Source organism: Prionailurus bengalensis, chromosome D1 (genome assembly GCF_016509475.1).
Source record: "Prionailurus bengalensis isolate Pbe53 chromosome D1, Fcat_Pben_1.1_paternal_pri, whole genome shotgun sequence".
NCBI lineage: Eukaryota > Metazoa > Chordata > Mammalia > Carnivora > Felidae > Prionailurus > Prionailurus bengalensis.
The window spans coordinates 63,421,594-63,446,982 of NC_057346.1; the positions used below are offsets into that span (position 1 = coordinate 63,421,594).

The following is a 25,389-nucleotide window of genomic DNA, read 5'->3' on the forward strand; positions in this document are numbered from 1 at the left end:
GATCAGGGTACTGGGGGTGATGGTATGGTGCAGGCACAAGAAGGCACACAGCTTAGCAGGGCAGACAGACTTTATTAGTGATATCAGTACAGCAGAGGTGCCCATGGAACAGTGGGGAGGGGACCCATGCCTGGACCAGTCCCCCTTCTGCCCCTGCCAGACCCTACCAAGATAGGGCCTGGCCTAGACCAGTTCCTCCTGCTCCACCTGAAACATGGGGGTGGAGAGCCTGGGGCTGGCCTTGCTTCTTGCTCCTCTTATCGATCCGATATTGTCATTTCCCCGAAGGGATTAGGTCTCTCTCTCCCCAGCCCCTAGGCAGGGAATCCCAGCTACTAGGGAGGGGCAGCTTTGAGGGGGCCTGAGGCCTAACAATAGCCTCTAGGGCCCCTCCCTGCCCCATACCCTTGAGTTCCCTGGGGCCCAATGCAAGCAGGTGGAGGGAGGACTGAGGACTTCAGGGGGTATGGGCCCCCAGGCGTTTGGGCTTGAGGGAACCCCACAGCGACTGAACGCCCCTGCGGACAGTCCACCCTACACGGCGGGCAACGGACTCTGCAGGGGGTGCCGGGAGGCAGGAGGTGGAGGCCTGGGAGCGTGCATCCAGACACTTCTGGTAGCGGAGCTGCAAAGAGGCAGGTGCAGCAGTCACTCTCCAGCCTGCCCCATGTGGGGTGGGCATCACCACTCCATCACCCTACCCACTTACCATGCAGGCAGCCTGCACAGCCTCTGAGAGGCTGGCAGCATTAGGCTCGCACCAGAACATGTGGCAACAGAAGGAGGCTGGGCCGGCAGCCATGATGAATGCAAATGTGTGGACATCTCTGCCCACAGCCAGGAAGGAGAGGAAACGCACCCGACATTCCCCCAGCACTGCTTCCGTCTGGAGGGAGGGAGCCCAGTTAGAAAGGAACAGCCCAACCCTCTCTTCCACTGAACACATCCACCTTACTGGCAGCTCTTCCCCCACCACCCCAGGCTCCCCTCCATGGCGAGGCACAGCCATGCCTTCTCCCATCCCAGTCTTTACCTGCTGATGCAAGATGGTAAGGGTAGCAGGGGCCACGCTGACGTGACTTGGGGTCCACTGCTCACGGCTACTAGAGGACAGGACTGACTCCAGGGCCCCATTTATCACATCTACCCCTGGAAGATATGGACACAAACATGATACCACTAGGGGTGGGGAGAGTTTACCCCAGGGCCTTTGCTCCATCCCCATTTCACCAGTTTACAGCCCTGTACAATGCTGCACAGGTATCCTTTCCTTGGTACCCTCTTCCTTGGCTTCAGTAATTTAGCACTTTTCTGGTTTCTTCAATATTGAATCCTAGGCTTGGTTTTCTTCACCTGATTCTGACTCTTCCTTCAGCCTCCTAAATGAGCTGATCCCCCAAAGCTCTGACCTCCCCACATCTTGGCTCTCAGTGTTCACCCACATTCAGACATTCAATTACGTCACACTACAACTCTCAAACCAGCCCCTAAAGGCCACTCCTCTCCCAAGACCCAAACTTTGGTTTGTTTTGTATCCACTTGAGGTAAGTTGACTTTTGTGTCCCACCATGCTACATCATTATAGTGCACAATTGCATTTACACCTATGACAATCTCCCAATTGGTTCTTTTATTACCATTTTACAGATAAGAAAACTGATGCTTAAAGTTCCCTTCTTTATATTCCTAGTTTTCAGAACTAGAAGGAATGCCAAATCTTAGTTGGATTCAGTAATTTCTATAATGTGCTCAAAGGAAGTAATGCAAGATTCCTGGTTTTTTAGATCAATCAACTTCCTCTGTAACACAGTGGTTTCCTCCATCTCAAACTGTTATTCAACACTTCATTCCTGCATCCCACTTTTGCCTGCACTCAGCAGAAAACCATGGCAGGAGAAGCGCATAGCATGGTGCTGCATGGGTGCTGGTCCCTGCACTACTCATGAACAGTCAGTATGATCTACTGGTCTTTACCTTCACAGCTAAAAGGTTAGAATAAGCAGTGCCTACGTGGAGGCATGCAGCCCTGTGGGCCACTCCTGGGCCCTCTTGCCCCTCTCAGTGCCTCCGGGCTCCCAAAGGAGCAGACTACATGGACCCTCTTTGGGCAGAGGACAAGGAAGAGGACAAATGCCTTCCTCGAAAGTCCTCCCTCATCTTGGCCTTGCTCATCTTACCTCTGACTGGATCAAGGCCAAACTCCTCTCCCAAGCATGCAGGTCCTCCAAAAACTGGCCTCATCTGAGCTGTCAAGCCTCATATTTTACTGCTCCCGGAGCTTCAAATGATTTATGTAGCATTTATTAACATCTAGTCCTGGCAAATGCCCTACTAGGCAGATGGGGAATGCAGAGTAAGAGAAGAGGATGCCCTCGAGGGACACAGGCTGCAACTGTGGAAAAGCTTCGGTTTGGAGTACCCTTTCCCTCTTGACTGAGAAACTCCCGATACTCATCCTTTGGGGTTCATCCAAGTCCCGCCCGGAAGCCTTCCCTGCTGCAAGGAAGAGAGAGGATGTTGCAGGAACAACTCTTAGCACATCTGGTAACTGCTAGAAAACCTTCCTCCACACTGGGCTGTGACCATCTCAAGAACAGAAGCCAAGTTTAATTCATCCCCATGTCCCCAACCCTAGCACAGGGCTTATATACTGAAGAAATTCCAGATGTACGAGCAAGTCACCCTGAAAGCAACATGGGCAAATGCATCCAAACTGGCATAACCGAGGAACCTAGAAGCCCACAGAACGGTGACAACACAGGCAGTCCTGAGTGGGTCAGATCCGACTGCCAAGGGCTGTGGTGTTTTCGACATTTATACCACTCAATGGAAACTCCTGAAGACCAGGAGTGTGGACAAGATATCGAAGTCAAACAGCTTAACAAGCTCATGGGGCTGTGGGGATGGGGCCTAGCCTCAGAGGAGGGGGAGGATCAGCGTGGAGGGGGGGAAAGTAGTGGAGCAAGTGGCCTAGAAAGTCTGCCATATTTGGTAACAACTCAGGAGTGAAACCTACACCCTGAACCCCAGCCCTGCATTCCCAATACCCCTTATCCTACTGTGCATTTTTTTTTCCAGATCAATTGTTGCCTTCCAACATAGTATGTAATTTTGTTATTGCCTTTCTCTCCTGGCTAGAATGTCAGCTACCTGAAGGCAGTAGTCTGTCAGTTTTGTTCATTCATGTATACCAAGAACCTAGAATAGTGTCTGGCACAAATCAGGCATTCAATACTTATTCATTGAATAAATGAATGATTGAGTGAATATTGCAGCTTTAGGAGGGGCCAATGCTAAACTCCTAGAGGTTACAAAGGGAGCATAAGACAAAGCAAGAAGTGAGGTTAGGGACTTAACAGAGCAGACCCATCAAGGTGACAGGCAGCAGAGGAGCGTCAAGGATTGCAGATGCTTGCTTCATCATTATGAGAACCTATGTAAGGTGGCAGAAAGACAAGAGAGTAGGGGTAGTAACCAGAAGAGGCAATGAGGGTTTGAAAGTTGAGGGTGAAAGGCAAAAAGAAACGAAAGCAAAGGTGAAGAGGTCAGCCAAGCTTCCTTCCTGCTCCGTGAACATGATTTTCTCACTTCCAGCTCCATGTCTGTGGCAGTACCATTCAACCTAACTGGAATACCAATTCCCCGCTGCAAATCCAGGCCTCCTTTCAAACCCGACCTCAATCCCCATCCTTTCCAAGAAGGGTTTGTTCATTGGATATAAGATGCTGGTCATTAAAATCAGCATTGTTTGAGGGGAAGAGCAGAGAACTGAAGATGACCAGGTTTGAATCCTAGGTCTACAATCTCCTGGCCATGTCATTTGAGGCAAATCTCATTCATTCTTTGATTTGTTTATCCATTCACCAAACACTTTTGAGTTCTTCCTAAGTATCTTTTGATGTGACACCTGACCACATCTTGAAGCAGTCTCTTTTTTTCCTCTGGCCTCTCTCCTGCTGCTCTCACTATCCTTGTCAACTTCATCCTCCTGCACTGTCCATTAAATGCTGGAGGACCTAAAAGCTAAGCCTAGCCTCATTTCTCTTTTCACGGTGGGTTGCCTACTTTCGGGGGTCAGTCTTCTCTACACTCATGGCTTTGATTACCTCCATAACCCAATAATGCCACATTTGAATCTGCAACCCAGACCTCTCCTCTGTGAATTCAGCTGCCAACCTGAGTTTGCCACTCAGCTTCCCCAAGGCACATCAAAATTGGCATGTCCAAAACTGAACTCCAATCTCTATACCAAAACTGGCCTCTTCCAAAGTCTGCTACCTTTAGAGAATGACATCACCATCCAGTTAGTTCCCAAAGCCAGGAAGTCAGGAGTCAGCCTGAATGCCTCTGTCCCTCGTCCCACCTTTAGTCAATCACCAAGATATTTGATTTTAATTGTCTAAACATCTCTTGAATCTGCACACTCTTCTTCAGCTCCACCACAGTCCACAATACTCTTCTTACCAGCCATGACTACTCCCAAGACCCTCCCAACTGAGTTCTTCACGCCCACTTCCACCTGCTAAACATCTTTCTCCATGGCATAGCCAAAGCAAGCTTTTACAACATTCTAATCTGATTATGCCAAGTGCCTCCTCAAAATTCTTCTATAGCTCCTTGCTGTTCTTAGGATGAAGACAAATCATTAACATGGCCTATGGGGTCCCACAGTGTCTGACTGCTACCCCGCTCCCAGCGTCATCTGGCACCAATCATCTTCTCTCAATGCCTTTGAAGTACCAAAATGCCTTCCACTATGGGTCCTCCCCTACACTGTTCATTCTGCCTGGAATGATCTTCCCCTGCTTCATTCTCATCTCTATCCCATTTTGCCACATTAGCTCCTATTCATTTTTTGGTCTTAGTTCAAATGTCACTTTCTCAATAGTCTTTTTTGACATTCTAAACAAAATGAAGTTCCTCTGTTACAAGTTTTATAGCACCTTGCTACTTTCTTTCAATGAATGTTCATTTGTAATTACACATTTATTATTAATATGATTATTTGATTAATTCCTTTTTTTTTTTCTGCTATGAAAGCTGTGGCCATTGTTCTCCCAGGACCTAGCACATGGTAGGCTTTATATGTATTTGTTAGCCAAATGAACAAATAAATAACAGGTAATGTGAAAGCACTGGAAATATAAGTGAGAACCAGATTTCTACTCTCAGTCCCCTTATCTACAAAATAGGTATTACCAAAATCCCAACTTCATAGGATCATCAAAATTTAAATGACAAAGGGGCACCTGGGTGGCTCAGTCGGTTAAGCATCCGACTTAGGCTCAGGTCATGATCTCATAGTTCACGAGTTCAAGCCCCGCAGCGGGCTCTGTGCTGACAGCTCAGAGCCGGAGCTTACTGCAGATTCTGTGTCTCCCTTGCTCTCTGCTTCTCCCCCACTCGCACTCTGTGTGTCTCTCTCTCAAAAAAATAAACATTAAAAAAATAAAAATAAAATTTAAATGACATATATAGAAGTACTTCACAAACAATAAAGCATCTCACAATTATGTTCACTGCTTCCTCTCTAGGTGCTCACAGCTCATAGTGCTGTAATACCAAACCCAGCTCCCAGCTGCTACTTGGTGTTTCCAGTCATCTAAGACCTACCTCCCAACCCAATCAAAGTTTTTCCACGGGATGCAAGAGTTGGTGTCCCTTGCCTAGTTCATTGGTTCACACTCCATAAAGGCATGCCAATTGCTGCTATAGGCAGGACACAGAGTGCAGATGGGACAGAGGTACAGGAGGTGTACCTTTAAAGGGCAAGGTGACATCAAGCATGAGGAAGGTCTGATAAAAGAGGTATTGGGAGGCAGAAGGTGGGAGCATTGCTTTGGGATCAGTGTTGGTGGTCCCTAGCTAAAGAACACACATACCAACAGGTTTAGCAACAGGCACGTTCCCCAGGTAATAGACTTGGAACTTTTGTACCAACTCATTCTTGGGTGCTGGGAATTCCACTGTGGAAAAGAAAAGGAGGATCAACTGTGGTGGCAGGTCTTGCTCACCCCCCAGTCCCCACCATGAGGGCATAAGCTGGACATGCACCCAGCCAAGTCCTCACCTCCACCCCTTCCCCATCTGCCTTTAACCAGAGTCCCTTCACTTATTTGCTCCAAAGAATTCAGTCTCCATGTGCCCATTTTTTATCATGTCCATGTAGTAGCACATGCCTTTTCTTGAGTCACCACACCTTTGCTAACACAGTTGAGCTGGATCTGGAAGAGTTGTGTCACTGACCTTGGAAAGGGACGTCCACGAGTTTAGAGTGGTCCAGGGAGAGTCCATTTACCAAGCAGCGGGCATTACGCCGTTCGGCCATGATCTAAGGAAGGGAGAAGCGGAGGGGAGGAGCGAGGGAGAATCCATTAGGGCTTCGTTGCCCTGGAGCCCCCCCACCCCAACTCAGTGACCCCACCCACATCCTTGTAGAGCAAAGGTGGCAGCTAGTCCAAGGAGTGGAGGGGGCCGTGCCTTAGAGCAGATCTCATGCAGGCTGGTGGCGATGTTCTTGGCAGGTGCCTCACAGCGAAACACGTGGCACTTGAGCATCTGGGTCAGTTTATCACGAGCTACGTAGGCAAAGTCCCTGTTGGGGGAGGGGCACCTCAGTGTCTCCCAGTGCCATCCAGTGCGAGGCATCATCCCTACAAACCCACACCCTCCCTGTCCATCGCAGCTCCTCAGGGCTTCCAGCCTCAGGATGGTGTCCTGTGGGTGCTGCCTTCTGGCTGATGGGTAGACAGGCAAGCATGCTGAGGAGGGGAAAATGGGCGAGCACAGCGGGCAGGAAGGGGCAGGGCAGAATAGGGGACCTCAGGTGCTTTGAGGCGTCTGGTCCAGGTGTGGGAGGAGGAACGGGAAGGTAAATTAGGCATAAGTACCTCTCTCTGGGTCCGGCAGCACAAGAGAGGCAAAGAATAAAGTTAGGGAGGAGAGCCCCCACTCTGACTGATGGATGAGTCCCCGCCCTAGGATCCCAGGCCCAGCTCCCACCTTCCACTGTCCCGCCCGACGCCCCACACGCGAATGCTGACAATGGGCTGGGCATGCAGCAGGGCCTGAGTCTGTGGCTCCACCAGCTTTAGTGTCTCGTCCTCCAGCTGTAGCAGTAGGTCCTTTCCCTGTGGGCCCAGAGAGCAAGCACTCAGTGGGGCCCCAGCTGGGGAGGTGCTGATCTCTGCCACCTCCAGCTCAGGGCACCCCCAACCTTGGCGTTGGACCACCCACCGTGCAAGCCTCACTCTAGTAGAGGTCACATCTGTCATCTCTTATGTGACTGCTTTTAACATCCAGTCACTGTTAGAAACCATCTCCCAAGGCCCCAACCTGGGATCACACACCCATGTCACAGGGCTGTCACTTGGGGGGCTGACACCTCCATCACCCCGCCGTTGCTCAGGCAGCCCAGCTCTCCTCTCCCTCACAGCTCCCTTCCCTTCTCCACTGTACCACACCTGCCAGTTCAGCCCTCACCTCCCCCCAGCCCCCAGACATGGGGTCGTGCAGATTGTTTTTGTGGTAGGAAAGCTGACGGATGCAGTTGTTGACTGCCACACTGCTGCGTCCAGGGGCCAGCTCCTCCTCGGTCATCTCCACCCAGCCTAGGGAGCGCACGGCAAAACACTGCCAGACACAGAAGAGGGGGTGGGAGGTAGAGTGTCTGAGCTAGAACTGGAGGACCCCCAACATGGGACACTCTCCTGCTGAGAGCAGAGGAGTTCCTGACTCAGAACATGGCATCTGGGAGGGTATGTTGAGCTCCCCAAACAGGATATGGTTGGTGGGAGGGGTGCTGGTCTCAGAGGAGACCGCTGCTAGTACAAGGAAGCATCTGAGCCAAGCCTGGATGGACCCCCCACCCCACCCCCGCCAAGCCACTGGGCTGGTTGAGTTAAACACTGACATGCCTCTGGTCCAGACACAGGGGTCTGTGCTAAGACTAGAGGAGCTCCTAACTCAGGACGTGGAGAGCTTACTGAGACCAGAGATACTCCCAGAACATGACATGAGGGGGTCTCCCACACACACAGGAGCTCCAGCCTGAGGAATGGGCATTGGTCTTGAACGAACCTTGATCCCTGGGTTGGCATTCCGTGGAGGCAGCTTCTCCTCCTCTTGGGGTAATGGCTCTGGGCTGGAGGAAGATGGTAACACTTAGTATGGATCACCAAACAGGGAACTGTCCCAAGGCCTCTCCCAGAGAGATCCATCCCCCGGCTAGCCCACTGTGTTATGCCTTCCCACTCACCTGAGGCTCTGAGCTGGGAAGGACAATGTCCCCTCCTCAGGGTCCTTCAGCCCCAAATCCATAGGGGCCTCCTCACTGGGTTCATCCTTGGGAAGGGGTGAGAGGAGTCAGGACCAAAATGATGCCCCCTCTCCAGTTCCCCCATTATAAAGCAGGTCCCCTCACCTTCCAAAATTCTCCATCCTCAAAGCCTTCTCCATGGGCAAAGCCTGTCCAAGTGAGCTAGGAAGAGGGATGGGAGCAATGAATGGGTGGCTCATCTTGCCCCAGCAGCACCACCACTCCATCCCTGGACAAAAAACCTGTGAGCTCACCTGAGACTCCTCTTGGGGGCTGTTCCCCTGTGAAGGAGAGGCCCGGCCCGGAGGCTCCCACTGGGTGGTCCCTGTTGGGATGTGCCAGTAGTAGGTCCCTGAGGTATCCTGGACCCTCATCCATCCAGCCGGCAGGTCGGAATCCGTCTCGAAGGCGTTGGGGTTCCAGAAGGAATCTGCCGGGTGGGGGGGTGCTGATGAGGGTGTGCCCACCCAACAAGCAGTGGGTACTTATGCCCAGTCCCCTCACTGACACTCCACTGTACAGAGGGAGGGATGGGGGGAGGGCTCCAGCACAAGGTTCCTGCTTCCTCCTAGAGCCTGCAGTCTGGAATCACAACATGGGGGACCACCCGCAGGGGACATGACTCAGGTCTCCCCCTGCACCCTGCGCCTAGCTAATGTGGCTACATAGAGGGAAGGAGGAAGGCAGAGAGAAGGAGGGAGGTTGGGTGACCCCAACTGACCTCCTATCATAGATATCCATATCTCAGGTGCACACACATATCAGCTCCTGCACACACATGTGCACTCAGGCACACAACACATACAAGCCCTACTACACACCTGTGCAGCCACAGAAACACAGAAACACAAGGGTGTGCACACATAGAAAATGCCAATATAGACGGCAGGTATCAAAGTCAGGGGCACCCACAGGTGCAAGGGCAAAAACATACATACACACACCAACTCCAGCCATACACTAATGCCGACACCATACACAGAGGTGTGCACACACACGGTTATATATATCAGCTCCCACCACATGTGCGCAGAGACCACACCCACAACAACCCCCAACATGTGTGGGTACCACACAAATAGTGAGTGCACACTCAACCTCTGCCACATGTGTGCAGATACCACAGACACTCACACCCAGACCCTTTACCACACACAGACGCAGGCAAATATTTCATGCACATGCACACATACCTGTGACATACACTCTTCGTCCCCTAGCAGAGTCACACCACTCCAACTCTGTGGCCCAGCTTATGCCTCCTCTGCCTCTCCTCCCACCCAGCCCCACCCCACATCATGCCCAGACCCATGCCATCCCTCACCTGGACTACTGTCCTGCAGGATGATGGCCAGGAAAAAGTCCTGGGAGAACATGGCGCTGGTTCCCAGCCCCTCCTGCCTCCACCCTCCCTCCTCACAGCCCCTCCAGCCCAGCCAGCTGGGCTCACAGCCTGGTGCTGGGCTGCAGAGAAAAGCTCATCCCACCCCCTTCTCACCAGGGCAGAGCGCCTGCCAGGCAAGATCCTCCCCCGCCTGGCGCTCGCCAAGGAGGGGCCAGGACCACCACGGGAGGGGACCTCCTTGGGGTGGGGATGGAGGGTCCTCATAAGACCCCAGCCCATCCTGCTTACATCTCTTCTTTCTAATCCTGGCTCCCCTCCCCCTATCCTGAATCTCCATCCCACCCCGCAGCAGCAGCAGCAGTCGCCACAGCACCACAGTTAAACCTAGTCTTGGGGACACCAGGAAGCTCAACCCCTCGGGAATACCCCAGCCACCTGGGGCCCTGCAAAGCCTGTAGCTCTCAGAACAAAAAGGGTGTGGCTTCAGGGCTCCCAGAGCTCCCTCCCGGGCCCAGAACCTGCCCGGCAGTTTGAGGCCAAAAGTGGGCCTTAAGGGCTGGGCCCTAGCAAGCTTGAGGTTGGGCTTGGGGCTTCCCATCACAGCCCCCCTCACCTGCCAGGGCCCAGCTAGGCTGCAGCGTCTCCTCGGCAACCGCAGCACCAGGATGGCTGGGAGCGCCCAGACTGCTGACGTGCTTCCCGTTACCAAGGAAACCAGGAATCCTGACTGGTCCAAGAGGCAGCAATGAGGATACAGGCAGTCCCCAGACCCAGGCTGCTGGGCAACCGGGCACAGAGAGACTGGGAGCAGGCGTGGATACCCGAGGTGGATGCACACCTAATGTGAGAGTCATTTATTTGAGCAAGATATCTCACCACCCTCAGCTTCCAAGTGAGGTGGGTTCACAGAGGAGGGGCTCTTCTTGCCTGTCCAGCCTTCTAGGTAGCCATTACCACCTCTTCTCCCTCCACCCTCCCTTCTCCTGAGGCCCCAGGGAATTAGAATGCCTGCTCTTCCCCAGGAGCCCTCCATCATCTTCAGGGTTCTCCTATCAACCTTTCAGGAACACCAACACCCAGGGCAACCATACCTTACACAGCCACACCCTTCTTCATGAAGGGTCATACACCTTTTGAATCTGGAGACCAATTCACCATCTTCTGACTGAGTCACACATACCAATCCATCTGCCATCCCTGGTAGCCTGTACCTTCCTGCTTCAAAGAGCTTCATCCTTCCGATCTGTCCTGGAGGGGCCACTCTCCCCCCTTTGACCATCTGGGAGGCCCTTCTGGAGCCTGGCACATCTCCCTCCAAGCACAGCCCCACTCAGGCCTTTGCTGCCACATGCACACATTTTTTTCAGGAATCTTCACTCCTGCATCGACTCATTCAGGCACTCACGCACGAATTCAAAGGTTTGTGTTCGTTCATTCATTCATCCATGTACACCTTCATGGTGAAACCAGGAGTGGCCATTTACTGAGGAGTCAATGAATCGCATAATGTTCTCTCCTCTTCTCCACTCCTATGTCACTACAGTAGTCCAAGCTACTACCTGGAATTCTTACCCAGATCACTGCAACAGCCTCACAGGTGGGCTCCCTCCTCCAACCTCATCTCCACCAATCTGGGCTGCACACTACAACCCAAAATTGATTGTTCCAAAATGCTAAACTACTCTCCACTTTAATATTCCTAATTGTTTTCTCTTGCCCTCAGGATAGAACTTAAACTCCTAGGGTTTGGGTGCTGTTATGAGCCCCTAGCCTCTGCCCCTCAGCCTTATCTCTGATCACCCCCACTCCCTCCTTGTCTCTCTCTCTCCCTGCTTGGCAAGCCCCTCATCCTTTCCAAGTCCAGCCTCCCTCCCTCAATCTTCACCTGGCTATGACCCACTCCTCCTTCAGGCATCCATGTAAAGGTCACTTCTCAAAACTGACCCACCCCTTTCCCCCCACCATGCACATAGGCAGGGCTGAGTGCCCCTCCTGCATCTCTCCCATCCCAGTGCTCACCATGCTGATCAGAACTGCCTGTTTATCTTTGTCTCCCCCACTAGACTGAGTACCATAAGGGCAGGTCCCTTGTAGGATGCATTCTCAGCATCTAGGACAAGGCCTGGTGCCGAATATGAACCCAACACAGGCAATAAAGTTCTTTTGCTCATTCGTTTACCATTCATTCATTCATTTATTCATGCACTCATGCATTCAATCAACAACTTTGTGGAGATCCTAAGATGGGAAGGAGAAAATAGTTTTGTTCAATTCCAGTCCATTCCTTCAGGAGTCCAGACTTCCTCTGTGGCCTTCATGGTCATAGTACCACAATTACAAAAGAGTAAGCAGTGACTCAGCCCCTTCCTTAGGCTGGCCCCACACCACTCACTACTTTGAACTTCCACAGTCTCCACCAGAGCTTGATCCTTGACCATTCTCTCTCACTGAGGTTGATGCCCGTGTCCAGCATACCCTTCCCACTCCTTCAGCAGTTCTATCCTCCTTCTCCCAGAAGACTCACAAGGACAGCTACTGCAGTGACCATCCTAGCAGCCCCTGAGCAATCAGGCCTCTGACTCATACCCACCGCTAGGGCAGGGGCTACAAGCCAGCAGCCTATAGACCGATACAAGACTCAGATTTGGTGGGGCCTGCATGGTGCTTTTAAAAAAAAAGAATTGGGGGGGGGGGGGCCACCTGGGTGGCTCAGTCGGTTAAGTATCTGACTTCAGCTCAGGTCATGATCTCACAGCTCAGGAGTTTGAGCCCCACGTCGGGATCTGTGCTGACAGCTCAGAGCCTGGAGCCTGCTTCAGATTCTGTGTCTCCCTCTCTCTCTCTGCCTCTTCCCTGCTCACACTCTCTCTCTCTCAAAAATAAATAAACATTAAAATAAAAATTAAAAAAAAAAAAGAAACTGGAATATTTCACATCAATGTCCAGTTTTCCATTTACCTAGAAAAGTTGCATGAACTGGCTCCACTGCAACTGCATTTCCCCCCACCAACCCTATAAATAACAAGCTAGAGTGGAGTAGCAGCTGCTCCCTTTAAAGGGGGTCCAAGCAATGACCATCGAAGGCCACTAACATCACAAAAAGAGAGGCCATCAGACTTTGTCTTTGATAGAAGTACTCAATACCACCTATGAAGTGTTCTTGCAAAAGCAAAACACAAAAAACCTCTCAAATCTGAGTCTGATCAAGGCTCTGGAACTCACTCCCAAATCTACAGGAAATCTAGGGGAAGAGAAACCTGTTCAACACTGCCACAGCGAGAGCGTCTGCAAATCCAGACCATGGAAAATCCAGGACAAAAAACACAGTGTCTCCAATTTAAAATGACAGCAACAACAACAACAACAACAACCTGCAAGCAAAAATAGAGGACAGACAGAGGAATGAAACAATATACAGATCCAAAAGAAAATTTAAGATACACATCCACCGCTGAAAGGTCTGGGACTCTTTGGTTATTGATTCAAACAATCAAAACTTTTTTAAATAGCTGAGTTGGCGGTCATTATTAAACAACTGGGAAATTATAAACATTAACTGGATATTTGATAATATTAAGGAATTATTGTTAAAATTTTTTGTTCATGACAATAATGTTGTAGATCTTTTTAAGAGTTTTGTTTTTTGGAAATGCATGGGTAAACACTTTTGGGCTTGAGTGTTTGCTTCAAAATAACCTAGGCTAGGGCCCAGGAGTAGGTGGGGGTATAGATGCATAAGATTAGTCATGTGTTGATAATTGTTGAAACTGGGTCATGGGTAAAATGGGCTCATTATTCTATTCTCTTGACTTCTGTAGATGTTTGAAAACGTCTGTAACAAGTTTTTTGAAAGGGGATGGTGTACTGCCCTTTGCTCACCTCCATGAACTGCATGTCCCCCTGCAAAGGCTCTACCATTTGGGGCCTGGTATGGTGCCTGCTGCCAGGCACACACAAGAGTCTTTCCTGATCTTTACTTACACCCCAGCCCACAGAAGTCCAGGATAGTAGCTACAGCCCATTATCTCTGTCCTTTGTTCCTCAGCCCTGTCTGCATCTCTATGTGACATGAGCAAATGTGGAGACTCAATTTATTTAAATAGAACACATTTAATGATCAATCTTTGGAGTCCTAATATCTATTTTCTCCCCCCACCCACCCTACAAAGAAGAATATGTTTATTCTTCCTTTACTTCCTAACTTTTAGTCAATATTCCATTCCTGATACAAAGGTTACAAAATGGTACCCTTGCAATGCCCAGAGGGGTCTCTGCACATAATCCCCGACCTCAGTCTTTCCAAATAGACCTCTGTGGGGAGGTGCTGCTGCTGCCTCCAGACCCGGCCTGTTAAAACCTGTTTCAAGCGCACCTGGTTCATCGTGCTGTGTGCATCAGTGGCAGGGTATGCAGGGCCAAGAGCTCAGGTCTAGACTCGGTTCTACAGTGATCCCAGACTGTCTGTGACTTTAGGAAAGCTACTTAACCTCTCCAGGCCTCCTTTTTTTGTCATCTGTAGTACAGGCATCATAACAGTCTCTACCTCACAACATTACTGTGAGGATTAAATATGATAATGCTAAGCACAGGGCAGTACCTGGTAAGTACTCCATAAACACACCTAGTTTACCATCCATCAGGGTGTGCATGACGGGAGGATCTATCAACTTGTGCAAGCACTCTGAATGCAGGAATGGTTTCATTCAGGAAAACCTGGCTGGATATGGTCTGCTGAGGACTGAGGACATGTGCTCTGTGATTCATGCCCAGGCTGGCCCTGGCCTCTATTGCCCTCCCATATTCCCCAAGTTAAGCTCCATTAAGGTACCTGTGTCCTCCGGGGAGCCATAGGAGGGGCTGCCCTGGGATAAGGTAGCCCAGCTTGAGTCCTCATCACTGGCTGCACTGTTCCGCATGCCAAACAGGAGGCTGGCACTCTTGCTGTGCTCTCGGGGACCGTCGGCAAGGGCCTGGGGTCTGGGGGGCATCTCCGCACTCTCCGGGGGCTCGGGCAGCCCTTGGGGAGAAGACAAGTCCTCCTCCTCCTCCTCCTCATCCTCTTCCTCATCATCCTCCTCGGCCTCCCCTGCTGCCTTCTCCTCTCCTTCATCTGGCCCCTGCTCTTGGGTGCTGATGATCAGACCAGATCCTCGGAGCCCTCTGTTGGCTGCATTGTGGGCGGAGAGCTCCAGCTCTGAGTACAGGTGCATCAGGCCTTTGGGGCCCAAGGGTGCCATCTCAGGCTCCTGACTGGCCTCCTCTGCCAGGGTCAAGGTCACGTTGCGGTTCTGGTCACGATGGGCCGTGGCAGCCCGCCGGAGCTGGTTCTGGCCCTCTTTTAGCCACTTGGCATTGGCAGGGCCTGGCTCAGGACCACCACCCTCCCCCATGGCACTGCGCAGGTCCTTGGGTCCCACAGCCGTGGCCTGCAACTTGGAGTTGAGCAGCTGGTTGTGGGCAGCGTGCAGGGGCAGGGGTAGGCTCAGGGCGGGGCCTCCGTGGCTGTTGGCATTAATGGCCGACTGGCTCAGTGACGATGGAACAGACATGGCCTTGGCAGATCCTGCGGGGTGGGGAGAGGAGACCATGTTCAGCCTCCAGGTCTGGATAGCAGCACCCTTGCTTCTGCCCAGGGCTGTGCTCTGCACCTCCTCATCTCCCTTACACACAGCAGGCCAGCACCCACCACTCCATGTCCTGTGAGCTATTTTCCCATGACAACAACTAGGCCCAACTGCTGTCCCCCTTCACCATCACCTGCTCAACCCTATCTATCTCCACCCAAGGCTGGGGCCAGGCCCCACAGTCCACTCTGGCCCCAAATCCCCAGCCCTGAGCTTTCTGGGACAGTACAGCCAGACCCTGCTCTGCCCTCGCTCCTAACACCAGAGCCTCCACACAATGGCTCTCTGTGCATCCCCACCCCCAGCTTATCCGACCGGTGCTTACTGTGCCAGGGACCCAGCTGGCGTGGGACTGGCTCATGTGTTCTGGACACTGGACACTAACTGCTCCCTTCCTCCTGCCACGTTGCTATCCACAGCCCCCTACTGTGAGCTCCCCAGGCTGTGTTCCCATTGTTGTTAAATCACTGGGCTCAACCAGCCCTGAAGCCCACCCCTACTAGGGGCTGTAAGAATAGGAGAGAATGAGCTGCAGAGCCATCCCTCAAGGGCATGGACCTAGGAAGGAAGGTCACAGAGGAAGGACCTTCAGTTCCAATCCATGGCTCCTTTGGCCAGTTGAAGCTACATTTTGATGACTGTTTCTATAAAGTGTCTCACCATGGGCATTACTCCATCTGCCAGCTCCTATAATGCCCCATGCCTGGATCATTGCAGGGGCTTTTGACCTATACTCTTCAGCCCTTCAGGTCTTGATCCAACTGTCACCTTCTCAGTGGCACTTTCCCTGATACCCTTTTAAAACTGAATCCCGCTACCAATCCCTCTCTCAGCTACACCCAAGCCTTCCCTGGTGCCTAGACTGTCAAGCTATTAATCAACATTATTATTATTATCTGTTTTATGATTGTCTCCTCATGACTATAATTTCAGTTCCATGGCGGAGGATTTTGTCTTTTTTTTTCAATGCAATATGTTCAGAGCTTAACACACTCTTGGCACAGAATAAGAATTCAATAAATATTTGTTGAATGAATGTATAACTCCACCCTCCCATCTCCTAAAGGCCCCATTTTATCATCTCCTCTCCCAGTTTCAGAAAGCACACTTTGGCCATGTTACTGTGTCTCAACAGTGCCCCAACTAAACCCCATCTGCCCTTCAGGTGAGGGGATCTCCTGTTCCACAGTGACAGCACCCATTTCCTATCCCCTTGGACCCCATCTCCTTACAAGCCCTTTGTGGACCACCTTCTCTGCCTACCTATCCTTCCAGCCACATAGCCCAACAATCCCACCATTAAGGCCTTACCCTCCCCTCCGCATCTCCCTGACCTTCCATTGCTCTGCTGCTCTCCTTCACTGACCCCCCCACTATAAAGCACTTACTCCCTGGAGCCTCCCTGCCACCACCTCACAGGTCATTCTCCCTGACCAACTACTACCCAATTCTCTCTCATCCTGGCCCTCTTAGCTCCTACTGTGTCACCCTTCCCCCTCCCTGATACCCTCTCTTGGAGTCCTCTCTTCCTACTTGACCCTTCTCCCAGCACAGCTCTCCCTCACTTACTGCCCCTCAACACACACCTCTCTCTCTGACTCCTACCATATGGCTCTTTCTCCCTGATTTCTCACCTGAGAGTTCTCTCTCCCCCTGGCCCCACTGGGGAGTTCTTTCCCCCAGAACCTCTGGCCCCGGGTCTCTCTGCACCTCAGTGCAGCTCTGAGCCCTGAGCCAAGGCTGCTGGTGAGGTGCTTTTGGCTGCCTGAGCAACATTCTGCTGTCTCTCAGGCGCAGTGCGCGGTCCTGAGGCAGGAGCCATAGTCCACCCTTCCATCCTGCCCAGCTCCTCCGCCCCTAGGACAATGCTGTGTATACGTCTGTGACATAGATGAAAACATGTTGTCTGTGTATCTGCCTCACATGTAACTGCTGGCTGTTTGGTGTGGCTCCACTTGGGCAATAAGCAAACTCACGGTCACTGGTATAAATGAGAAAAATAAATGGCTCTGCTGCTACCTAGAACCACAGTAATCTTCCAAAAATGGAAACCAGATTGTGTCACTCCTCAGTTGGAAAACTTAGATGGCTCACTGCTGCCTTCAGGATAAAGTCTGTGCTCATTAGCAGGACACCAAGAGCCTACCTGAGCCAATCCCTATGACCTCTCAGACCTCCTCCCCCTTCCCTCCTTCTTTCACACCTTACACTCCACCCTCACGAAGTATGGCAGATTCCGGAATTGGTCGTACCCTCACAACCCTGGCTCTTTGTTTATAGTGCTCCCCCAGCTTGGAATCCTACGTCCCCATGTGAGAATCTCTGCTCATGTTTCAAAAGTTGGCTCAGCAGTCAAGGCCCCTAAGCAGTGAGCCTTTCTGGTTCAGTCCTCTCTCCTCATGCTCAGGAGACTGTTCCCTCCTCTGTCTCAAGACACCCCGTGCCCCAGTGAAGTCTTATTCAACTTCACATTCCCATTACCAAAGAGTGTGTGCTGTGCGTCTATGACAGAGTGGGCCCTTGGTGTGGATGGAAGAGAAAGATGGAGGAGACAGATATGGGAAGAAAGGAATTAGGAGGCCCAGAACTAGTGGCAACAGACATTGAGACAGGCTTGTGTGGTCCTGTGGGCTGGGGATGGGCAATAGGAGTGTTAGGTAAGGTGCTGGAGAATGATGAAGGCAGGAATCCCAGAGCAACAAGGACCGAGATCTAGGGGAAAAAGGGAGGGATGGAGTTAGCATAAACCAACATCCTGGCTTGAGTCTGTTCAATAGTCGGATCTCCATGAGTTCCAGGATGTAGAAGACCCCATGACTCTGGCAAACTCAGAGGATGATGGAGATGATGAGCCCTTCTCTGAAGCAGCAGTATATGGTTCCAGGTTTCTAAGAGGTCAGGATGGGACCAATCTCCTTAGCACTTGGAGGTGTGATCTGGGATGGGCACATATACTGTGAGGCTGAGACGGTGAAGAGCCAGCTCGACTCCAGGGCATCCCTGTCCTTCCGGTCACCAGGGCAGAAAGTACTGGGGGAGAAATGAGGCAGCTCTGTTGCCAACAAATACTGAAGCCTGAGCACCTGGTTCAAGACACTGTGTGGTACCATCACCTAACTTTTTGAGGTCAAAGGATGACTAGTATCTTTAAGAAGGGGCACATGCCAGCTTCTCCCTTCTCCTTGGGAGTCCCTGATCCCTCTCAAAGGATGGAAAGATCCACATGGATTCTGGCTCAAGGCAAGGAGCTAAAAGAGTGGCCACTAAGCCTGAAGGAGCTGATATCAGACCACAGGGGTAGGGGTGAGTCCTATTCAAGGTCAAGAGTCCTCTAGCCTGCCAGCTTACTATTTGTGAGGCACTGTAGTAGGCATGGGGAAGAGTGATGAATTATAAAGAAATGGTTTCTCCCCAGTGATGTACACAATCTAGCAGTGTAGTGCCAGTGTCTAGAACAGTCCCTGGCACCAATAAGCACTCCCTATTTGTTGAATAAATGATGGTGTACTGTGATGGGGGAGGAACAGGGCACTACAGGAGTCTGAGGCTTATTCCAGCCTAGACATCAGCAAAGACCAACTTGGTGAAGGGACTTTTTTTTTTTTTAAGTAAACTTCACACCCAGCATGGAACCCAATGCAGGGCTTGAACTCGACCCTGAAATCAAGACCTGAGCTGAGATCAAGAGTCAAATGCTTAACTGATTTAGCCACCCAGGCGCTCCAAGGAAGGGACCTTTAAGTTGAGACAAAAACACAACTCTCCTTGGACCACCCCCAGTACCACCCCTCCCTGCCAGCGGAAGACCTCCCACTCCTCCTTCACAGAGGAAATGGAAGCCAGCAGTTGGAGAATGTCCAGAAACACAAATTTGCTGACTTCAGCACCTACCCCTTTCTCCTTCTTCCTAAGACCAACTGCTTCATCTGTTACTTGGCTCCTTCCTTTCATGCCTTTCCAGGAATTTTCTACCACTGTTTATCCATTTTTTCTTCTATATAATCAACCTCTCCTTCTCAATGGGATCCACTATCTCCCAACTTAAAAACAGAATGTTTCTTGACAGACGCTCCTCCAGCACCACTAGCTGCTCTCTCTCCCCAGCTTAAGCAAACTTCTTGAAAGAGCTGTCTTTACTCACTGTTGCCATTTCCTCACCTTACACTCACTGCTCAGCCGTCTCCAACCCTGCCTGCATTCCCAGCACACCTCGGTAACACCTGCCAAGGTCAACAGGACCCTGTGGCATCTAATTCAACCCACACAGCCTCTTGGTTGTACTCTCAACACCACTCAACACCCTGCCCCTCATCCAACTTTCATCCATGGCTCTCCTCCATGGCTTCCCCACACTACATCTCCTGGTTTTCTTCCTACACTCTAGTTCCTGTCCTGTGGCTCCTTAGCCCCCTATCCTGGCTCATCTTCCTTTACCAACTGTCACACACTAGGGTTTCTCATGGCTTGTTCTTATGCCCTTTACTCTTTCTCACCAAATATTCAATGTATTTATTCATGCCCATAGCTTCAGATGCCACCTATACACTGCTCATTTCCAAATTTACATCTCCATTTCAGACCCTTCATCTGAGCTCCACAACATGTACATTCAACTTCCTACTCAACATCTCCATCTGATGTCTCAAAGGCCTCTCAGACAAACATGCCTGCTTAAGCTTCTCTCTCCCACACCTTAACTAGTCTTCCTTTAGGATCCTGGCTCATGGAGTGATATAACCACCCTTCCGGTTGTGCAGCAGGGGTACCATCCTTGACACTAACTTCTCCCTCACTCCCCACATTCCATCCATCCCCAGATACTGATAATTTTCTCTCTGAGGAAAATTTCCGGATTTCATCTACTCTCCACATCCACTACCATCACAATCTGTACCAAGGACAAAGACCTTAAGATCATAATTATTAACAAGGCCTAAATTGTCCTGCTCAGTGTGGCCTCTGCCTTCCTCTCCAGTATCAGCACTCTGCTCTCCAGCCTCACTGGCCTTCTTTTGATTCCTCGAAGACATGATGCTCTCTCCTTTCACAAGGTGTTTGCATGTGATTTTTCCTTGCTGCCTGGAACCTCCTTCTGCTAACCCTCACTCAGCCTAACTAACTGATACTCATCCTTTACATCTTAGTTCAAATGTCATGTTCTCAGAGAAGCCTTCCTTGGCCCTCTCTCTATCTCCCAGACCAGTTTAGCTTGTGCTTTTATGTATTCTCAAGGCACCATCCACCTTTCCCTCACAGTATTTATTACACTTGTGATTTTACTCTTCTCTGATTCCCTCCTGGATTATCAGCTCTGTGGGGACAAGATCCCAGTCTATTTTGCTCATAATTATATCTTCAGTGCCTAACACAGTACCAGATATATAAAAAGTGCTCAAAGTATATTTGTTGAATGAATAATTGATCAGATAGATGCCATTTTAAAGGATCACATTGTGTTCAGAGTATTTAAGGGGAGGTAGGCAAGAGGGTATGCTATTAGAGCAATGAAGGGAAAAAAAAGAGTTTTGGCCTAGATTAAATTCAGTATCAGTGAGAACAGAGTGAAATGAATGGAAAATATCTGAAAATTAGGTAGTGGATGTGACAGAATTTGGTGACATTAGATACAGAGGGTGAGGGATACAGAAGGTGAGAGAGGTTAATCTAGAATGTTGCCCAGTATTCCAGCTTGGATAACTGACTGGAAAGTAGCCATTTCTGAAAGCTGAAGGGAGAACAGGTTTGGAAGAAGGGTAGAGAGGGAACACAGGGAAGATAATTCAGCTTCGGATCTGTAGGTCTGGAATTTCTGTTGAACTTCAATGAGGATGTCATGATGGCAGATGGATCTGGAGTTCAGAAAAGAGGTCTGGGTCAGATATAAACATCTGAGAATCATCAGAATATATATATATGAAATTTGAAGGCTTGGTAGTGAATAAAATACCCAAGGAGAAAGTACATAATGAGAGAAGATAGCTCAGGACAGAACTAAAAGCTTTACCAACATCTACAGTGGGGGGGAAGGAGGTAACAAATGAGACCACGAAGGAGCAGACAATGCTGGACAAGAGAAACCAGGAAAATGCTTCCAGGACAGTTACCACACACCACTGAATACTACTGAAAGGTAAAGGGGGATAACAGAAAAGTGTCCTTCGGAGTTGGCCACCTGGAGGTCTCCGGTGACCTTGGCTCCAGCAGTTTCAGTGGGTGTCCGCGACAGAGACCAAATGAAGAGCTTTTAAGAATGAATGGAAGTGAGGAAATGAAGACAGCAAGTGTAGGCAAGGTTTCGGCTTTGAAAGAGTAGAGAGAGCTGGGACTAGTCTCGAGGGGCTGGGAATGCAAGAAATGCACAGGCAGTTGCAAAATACGTTCCGAATAACCTCCGAATTGGCGGTGGGAAAGCTGCCCTGGACGAGAGCTTCAGCGAGTGCTAGGCCTCCTCCCCGAGCTGGGGACACAGCCGGCCGGCCCCAAGGCACACCCCTTAGTCGCCGAGGGCAACAGAATGCGGCTTGACAGATTCCAGGCCTGGGACCCTGGAGAAATCCGCCAGGGTTCTGTCCACCTCACCCCACGTCCCATTCCCAGCCCTTGACCTCCCCTCCCCCAACCCCCATCCCCCACCTGCTCTCGTTTCGGGTCCCCCATACTCGCCCCTCTCCAGCCCGGAGGGGCACCAGGTAAAGGTCGGGGAGGGGGCATTGTGAGGACCGAGGTGGAGCCTACAAGGGGGAGAAAGGGGGATGGTCGGAATGTGCGCGGCGGGAGGACCGCCCGCAAGGATGGGGCCTGGCCGGGGGAGACCCAGGCCGCGTGGGGAAGGGGCTGCGGGGTCCGCCGGCCGCTGGGGAGGTCGGGATCCGGCCTCCGGGGCTGGGACCGGGCAGGGGCAGCTCCTACCTGCGCGGGGAGGCCCCAGGCCCAGGTGGCGGAGGTGGCTCAGGCTGCGGGGCTCCGGCTCCGCGGCGGCTTCTCCATCACAACATCCCCCGCCCTGGAGCGCGCGGGCCGCGGGGCCGCGCCCCGAGCGGCGGAGGCGCGCGCGGGGCGGGGGGGAGGGGGGTGGTTGGACGGAGGGGCGCCATCTTGGGCCGCGCGCGGGAACCGGCGCGCGAGCCCGTCGCGGGCGACACTTGCCGCAGCTTAGCCGAGGGCCGCGCCCTGCGGGACGCTCGGATCTCAGGGCGCCCCGCGGCCCAGCCGCCCTGGTCAGCCGCCAGCCATGCGCCCGGGTCCCCGGGTCCCAGAGCTCTGCCCCTGCCTCCACAGACCCCTGTCTAGCCCGGCACCGCCCTCTGTGGCGAGGCGCCGGACTCACCGAGCGCGCCCCGCAGGGCCCAGGGCCCGCACTCCCGCGCGCGCCGCACCGACGAGGCTGGAGCGGGAGCGGCTGTGGCGGTGGCCGGGCCGCGGCGGCGCGGGGAGGGGCCCCGAGGAGACAGCCTGCTCCACTCTTGCGGCAACAGTCCCTGACGTCCTGGTGGAGAGGCAATGAGGACACAGGGTTGGTAACAATAATAATAATAATAATAGATCGTATTTATTGATCGCTTACACTGTGCCAGGCTCTGTGTTTAAACCTTTTACAGGCATGCATCCTCACACCAGCCCTGTGAGGTCGCCACTATTATCCTTATTTTTCAGAGACAGATGCTGAGATTAAGAAAGGTAAAGCGACTTGCCCGCAGTCACAAGTAAGTGGTGAAATCAGACTGAAACCCAGATGTCTCTTAACACTCTACCCCTGCTGCTGAAGGTAAAGCTGCGACACCCAAGGGCTTTAGAATGTCTGGAATAAATCACTCCCTGGTAGAAATTCATGAGACGGAAGGAAAAAGGGAGAATGTAGGTGAAAAGAGGGAAGGAAGGTACGGAGGGGCTCCATGCTGCACAGACTACTCCTTGGATGGTGGGATAGTTCTCAGCGGCCAGGAGGCCATCAAGGATATGAGGGGGAATGTTACCATCCAGAAATCTTCGCCTGGTTCATTCTTCTAAGGCAGAGGTTTCAATTTATTGGAAATGCTAACCATTGAACAACTGACTGGAGAAGCCCTCAAGGTACTTCAAACTAAAGATGTCCGAATCTAAATTCATTACCTCATCCTTTTATTGGCCTTCTAAGAAGTTTCACTGTGGTGAAAAAGAACTCTCCCCAACACACGCATACACAGACACACACATACACAGTAGCCTGGATACAGTACTTCGCCCTTCCCAGTGAATGGCACCACCATCTACTTGATTGTCCAAGCCAGAAGCCTCAAGATCATCCTTGACTACACTTTCACTTGACTTGAGGTGAATATGAATGTTTTAAATTTGTTTACTATGGAAAATTTCAAATATATACAAAAGGAGACTTAACAGTATAACGAACCCTCATATACCCATCATTCAGTTTCAATAATTATTAATTCCTGGCCAAGAGTTTATTATGATTTGACAAACATTTATGATATATGAACCATGTACCAGGTCCCAACCTACAACCTAAGGATCCAAAGATGAGTCAGATTTTACTGTAACCCAATCTGAAGATATAATATCTGACCTTGGTTCTTGAAAGATGAGTAAGAATTATCCAAGAGAGGAAGGGTGTCCTCCTCATTCATTCATTCTTTCTTTCAACAAATAATTGTGAGGCACTGTCCTTGGTGCTAGGAACATGTAAAGAAACAAGAATACATGGCATTGTCCCCACATTCATAAAGCTTGAATAACAGGGGAAAGAGACATTAACATGTGGTTAGAAATGTCATGACTATCTTGAAGGAGATGGACAGGATGCTAGGAGCAGACTAAATTTGGCCTGGGAGGTTTGGGAAGGCTTTTATAAGGCAGTGGCACTTATGAGAGGGGAAGGGGTAAAGGAGATGGAGGTCATCCAGAAGAAGAGGAAATCACTCCAAGGCCAAGGAGAAGTACAAAAAGGCCAATATGGATGTGAGAATGGAGAAGTATTCTCATCTTATTAGATGAGCTAGAAAGGTGGATAGGTACCAAATCAAAAAGGGCCTTGTATATTAGGCTAAGCATTCTAGACATTATTTTAAGGGGAATAAATAATCATCAGAGGGTTTGAGGCAGGGGAGTAGAATGTTCCCCCTTGTATTTTAGAAGATCACTTCAGCTGCTAAGTGGAGAATAGATAGGAGGAGGGCAAAATTGGCAGTGTGGGGACCAGTTAGGAGGCAATTGATGTAGTCTAGGTAGCAAATAATTATAGTGGTGGGAGTAGGGATGGAGAAAGTTGAATAGGTTTAACAAAAATTCAGTAGGTAGAATTCACAAAAATAGTGATCATTTGATTTATTGGCTATGGAAGTATGAATAAAGAGATGACTTCTGGATTTCTGCTGGAGCAAATGAAAAAATCCAGAAATATCACCCATTTACAAATCAGAATACTTGTCTTCCCAACCCCATTGAGTAGGATGGCTGCAGTATTCAGGGAAATCTCTTCAGATAACCAGAGGCACACAGTACAGGGTGGGGAGGGTGGGGAAAGGAGTCTAATTACCTAAGATGTAAAAAAGGAAATTGTACAGTTCACACATAGTGCAGTTTGACCTACACACAGTCTTCTTGAATCCCTGATCCCTTTGTGAGTCTGCAAAACTTCCTGAATAATGGGGAGTAAAACTGTGTCCTTCACCCATCCTTTCTCTATTGTATCTCTTCTCCATTTCTAATGCTCTCCATGGCCTCAGAGCAATCAATAGCCTATGAACTGCCTCAGATGCTCAGTGTGTGGTTCTGACCAATGTAGGTCCCTCTGAGGCAGCAATCTTTTAAAGTTATTACTTTGAAACTATTAGGAAAAAACTTTATTTAGAAGCAAGTCTATCGAGGGGCACCTGGATGGCTCAGTTGGTTAAGCACTCAACTCTTGGTTTCAGCTTAGGTCAGGATCTCACAGTTTGTGAGTTTGAATCCTGCATCGGGCTCCACACTGACAGCGCAGAGCCTGCTTGGGATTTTCTCTCCCTCTCTCTCTGCTCCTTCCCTGCTTACACACACACCTCTCTCCCTCCCTCTCTCTCTATCTCTCTCTCAAAATTAATAAATAAATAAACTTAAAAAAAAAAAAA

General features: G+C 50.7%; 1 protein-coding gene across 10 annotated transcripts; it reads right to left on the reverse strand.

Annotated features, from left to right (window-relative positions):
- Positions 1-52: 52 nt before the first annotated feature.
- APBB1 (amyloid beta precursor protein binding family B member 1) lies at positions 53-22,722 on the reverse strand. 10 transcript variants are annotated; one of them, XM_043580500.1, is made up of 16 exons: positions 22,614-22,635; positions 14,491-15,225; positions 10,276-10,389; positions 8,572-8,747; positions 8,423-8,479; positions 8,258-8,343; positions 8,080-8,143; positions 7,483-7,632; positions 7,003-7,130; positions 6,891-6,896; positions 6,481-6,595; positions 6,247-6,331; positions 5,883-5,966; positions 1,034-1,149; positions 710-886; positions 53-625 (listed from the first exon to the last, which is right to left on the reverse strand). In XM_043580500.1, exons 2-16 carry the CDS (start codon positions 15,209-15,211, stop codon positions 458-460), a joined length of 2,247 nt encoding a protein of 748 aa, XP_043436435.1. In that variant the 5' UTR covers positions 15,212-15,225; positions 22,614-22,635; the 3' UTR covers positions 53-457. The 10 variants fall into 10 exon arrangements, with proteins under 10 accessions (XP_043436435.1, XP_043436434.1, XP_043436440.1 ...); XM_043580499.1 differs by lacking the exon at positions 22,614-22,635 and adding an exon at positions 22,196-22,327; XM_043580505.1 differs by lacking the exons at positions 10,276-10,389; positions 22,614-22,635 and adding an exon at positions 22,196-22,327.
- Between the last annotated feature and the right edge of the window lie 2,667 nt (positions 22,723-25,389).

Coding starts and splice junctions, on each gene's coding strand:
- APBB1 (XM_043580500.1), bottom strand. CDS start 15,211: ATGTCTGTTCCATCGTCACTGAGCCAGTCGGCCATTAATGCCAACAGC. Junction 8,480..8,571: donor GCCCCCAAGAGGAGTCTCAG/GTGAGCTCACAG, acceptor CCCTCTTCCTAG/CTCACTTGGACAGGCTTTGC. Junction 1,150..5,882: donor GCCTGTTGCTAAACCTGTTG/GTATGTGTGTTC, acceptor CATATCTTCCAG/GGGTAGATGTGATAAATGGG.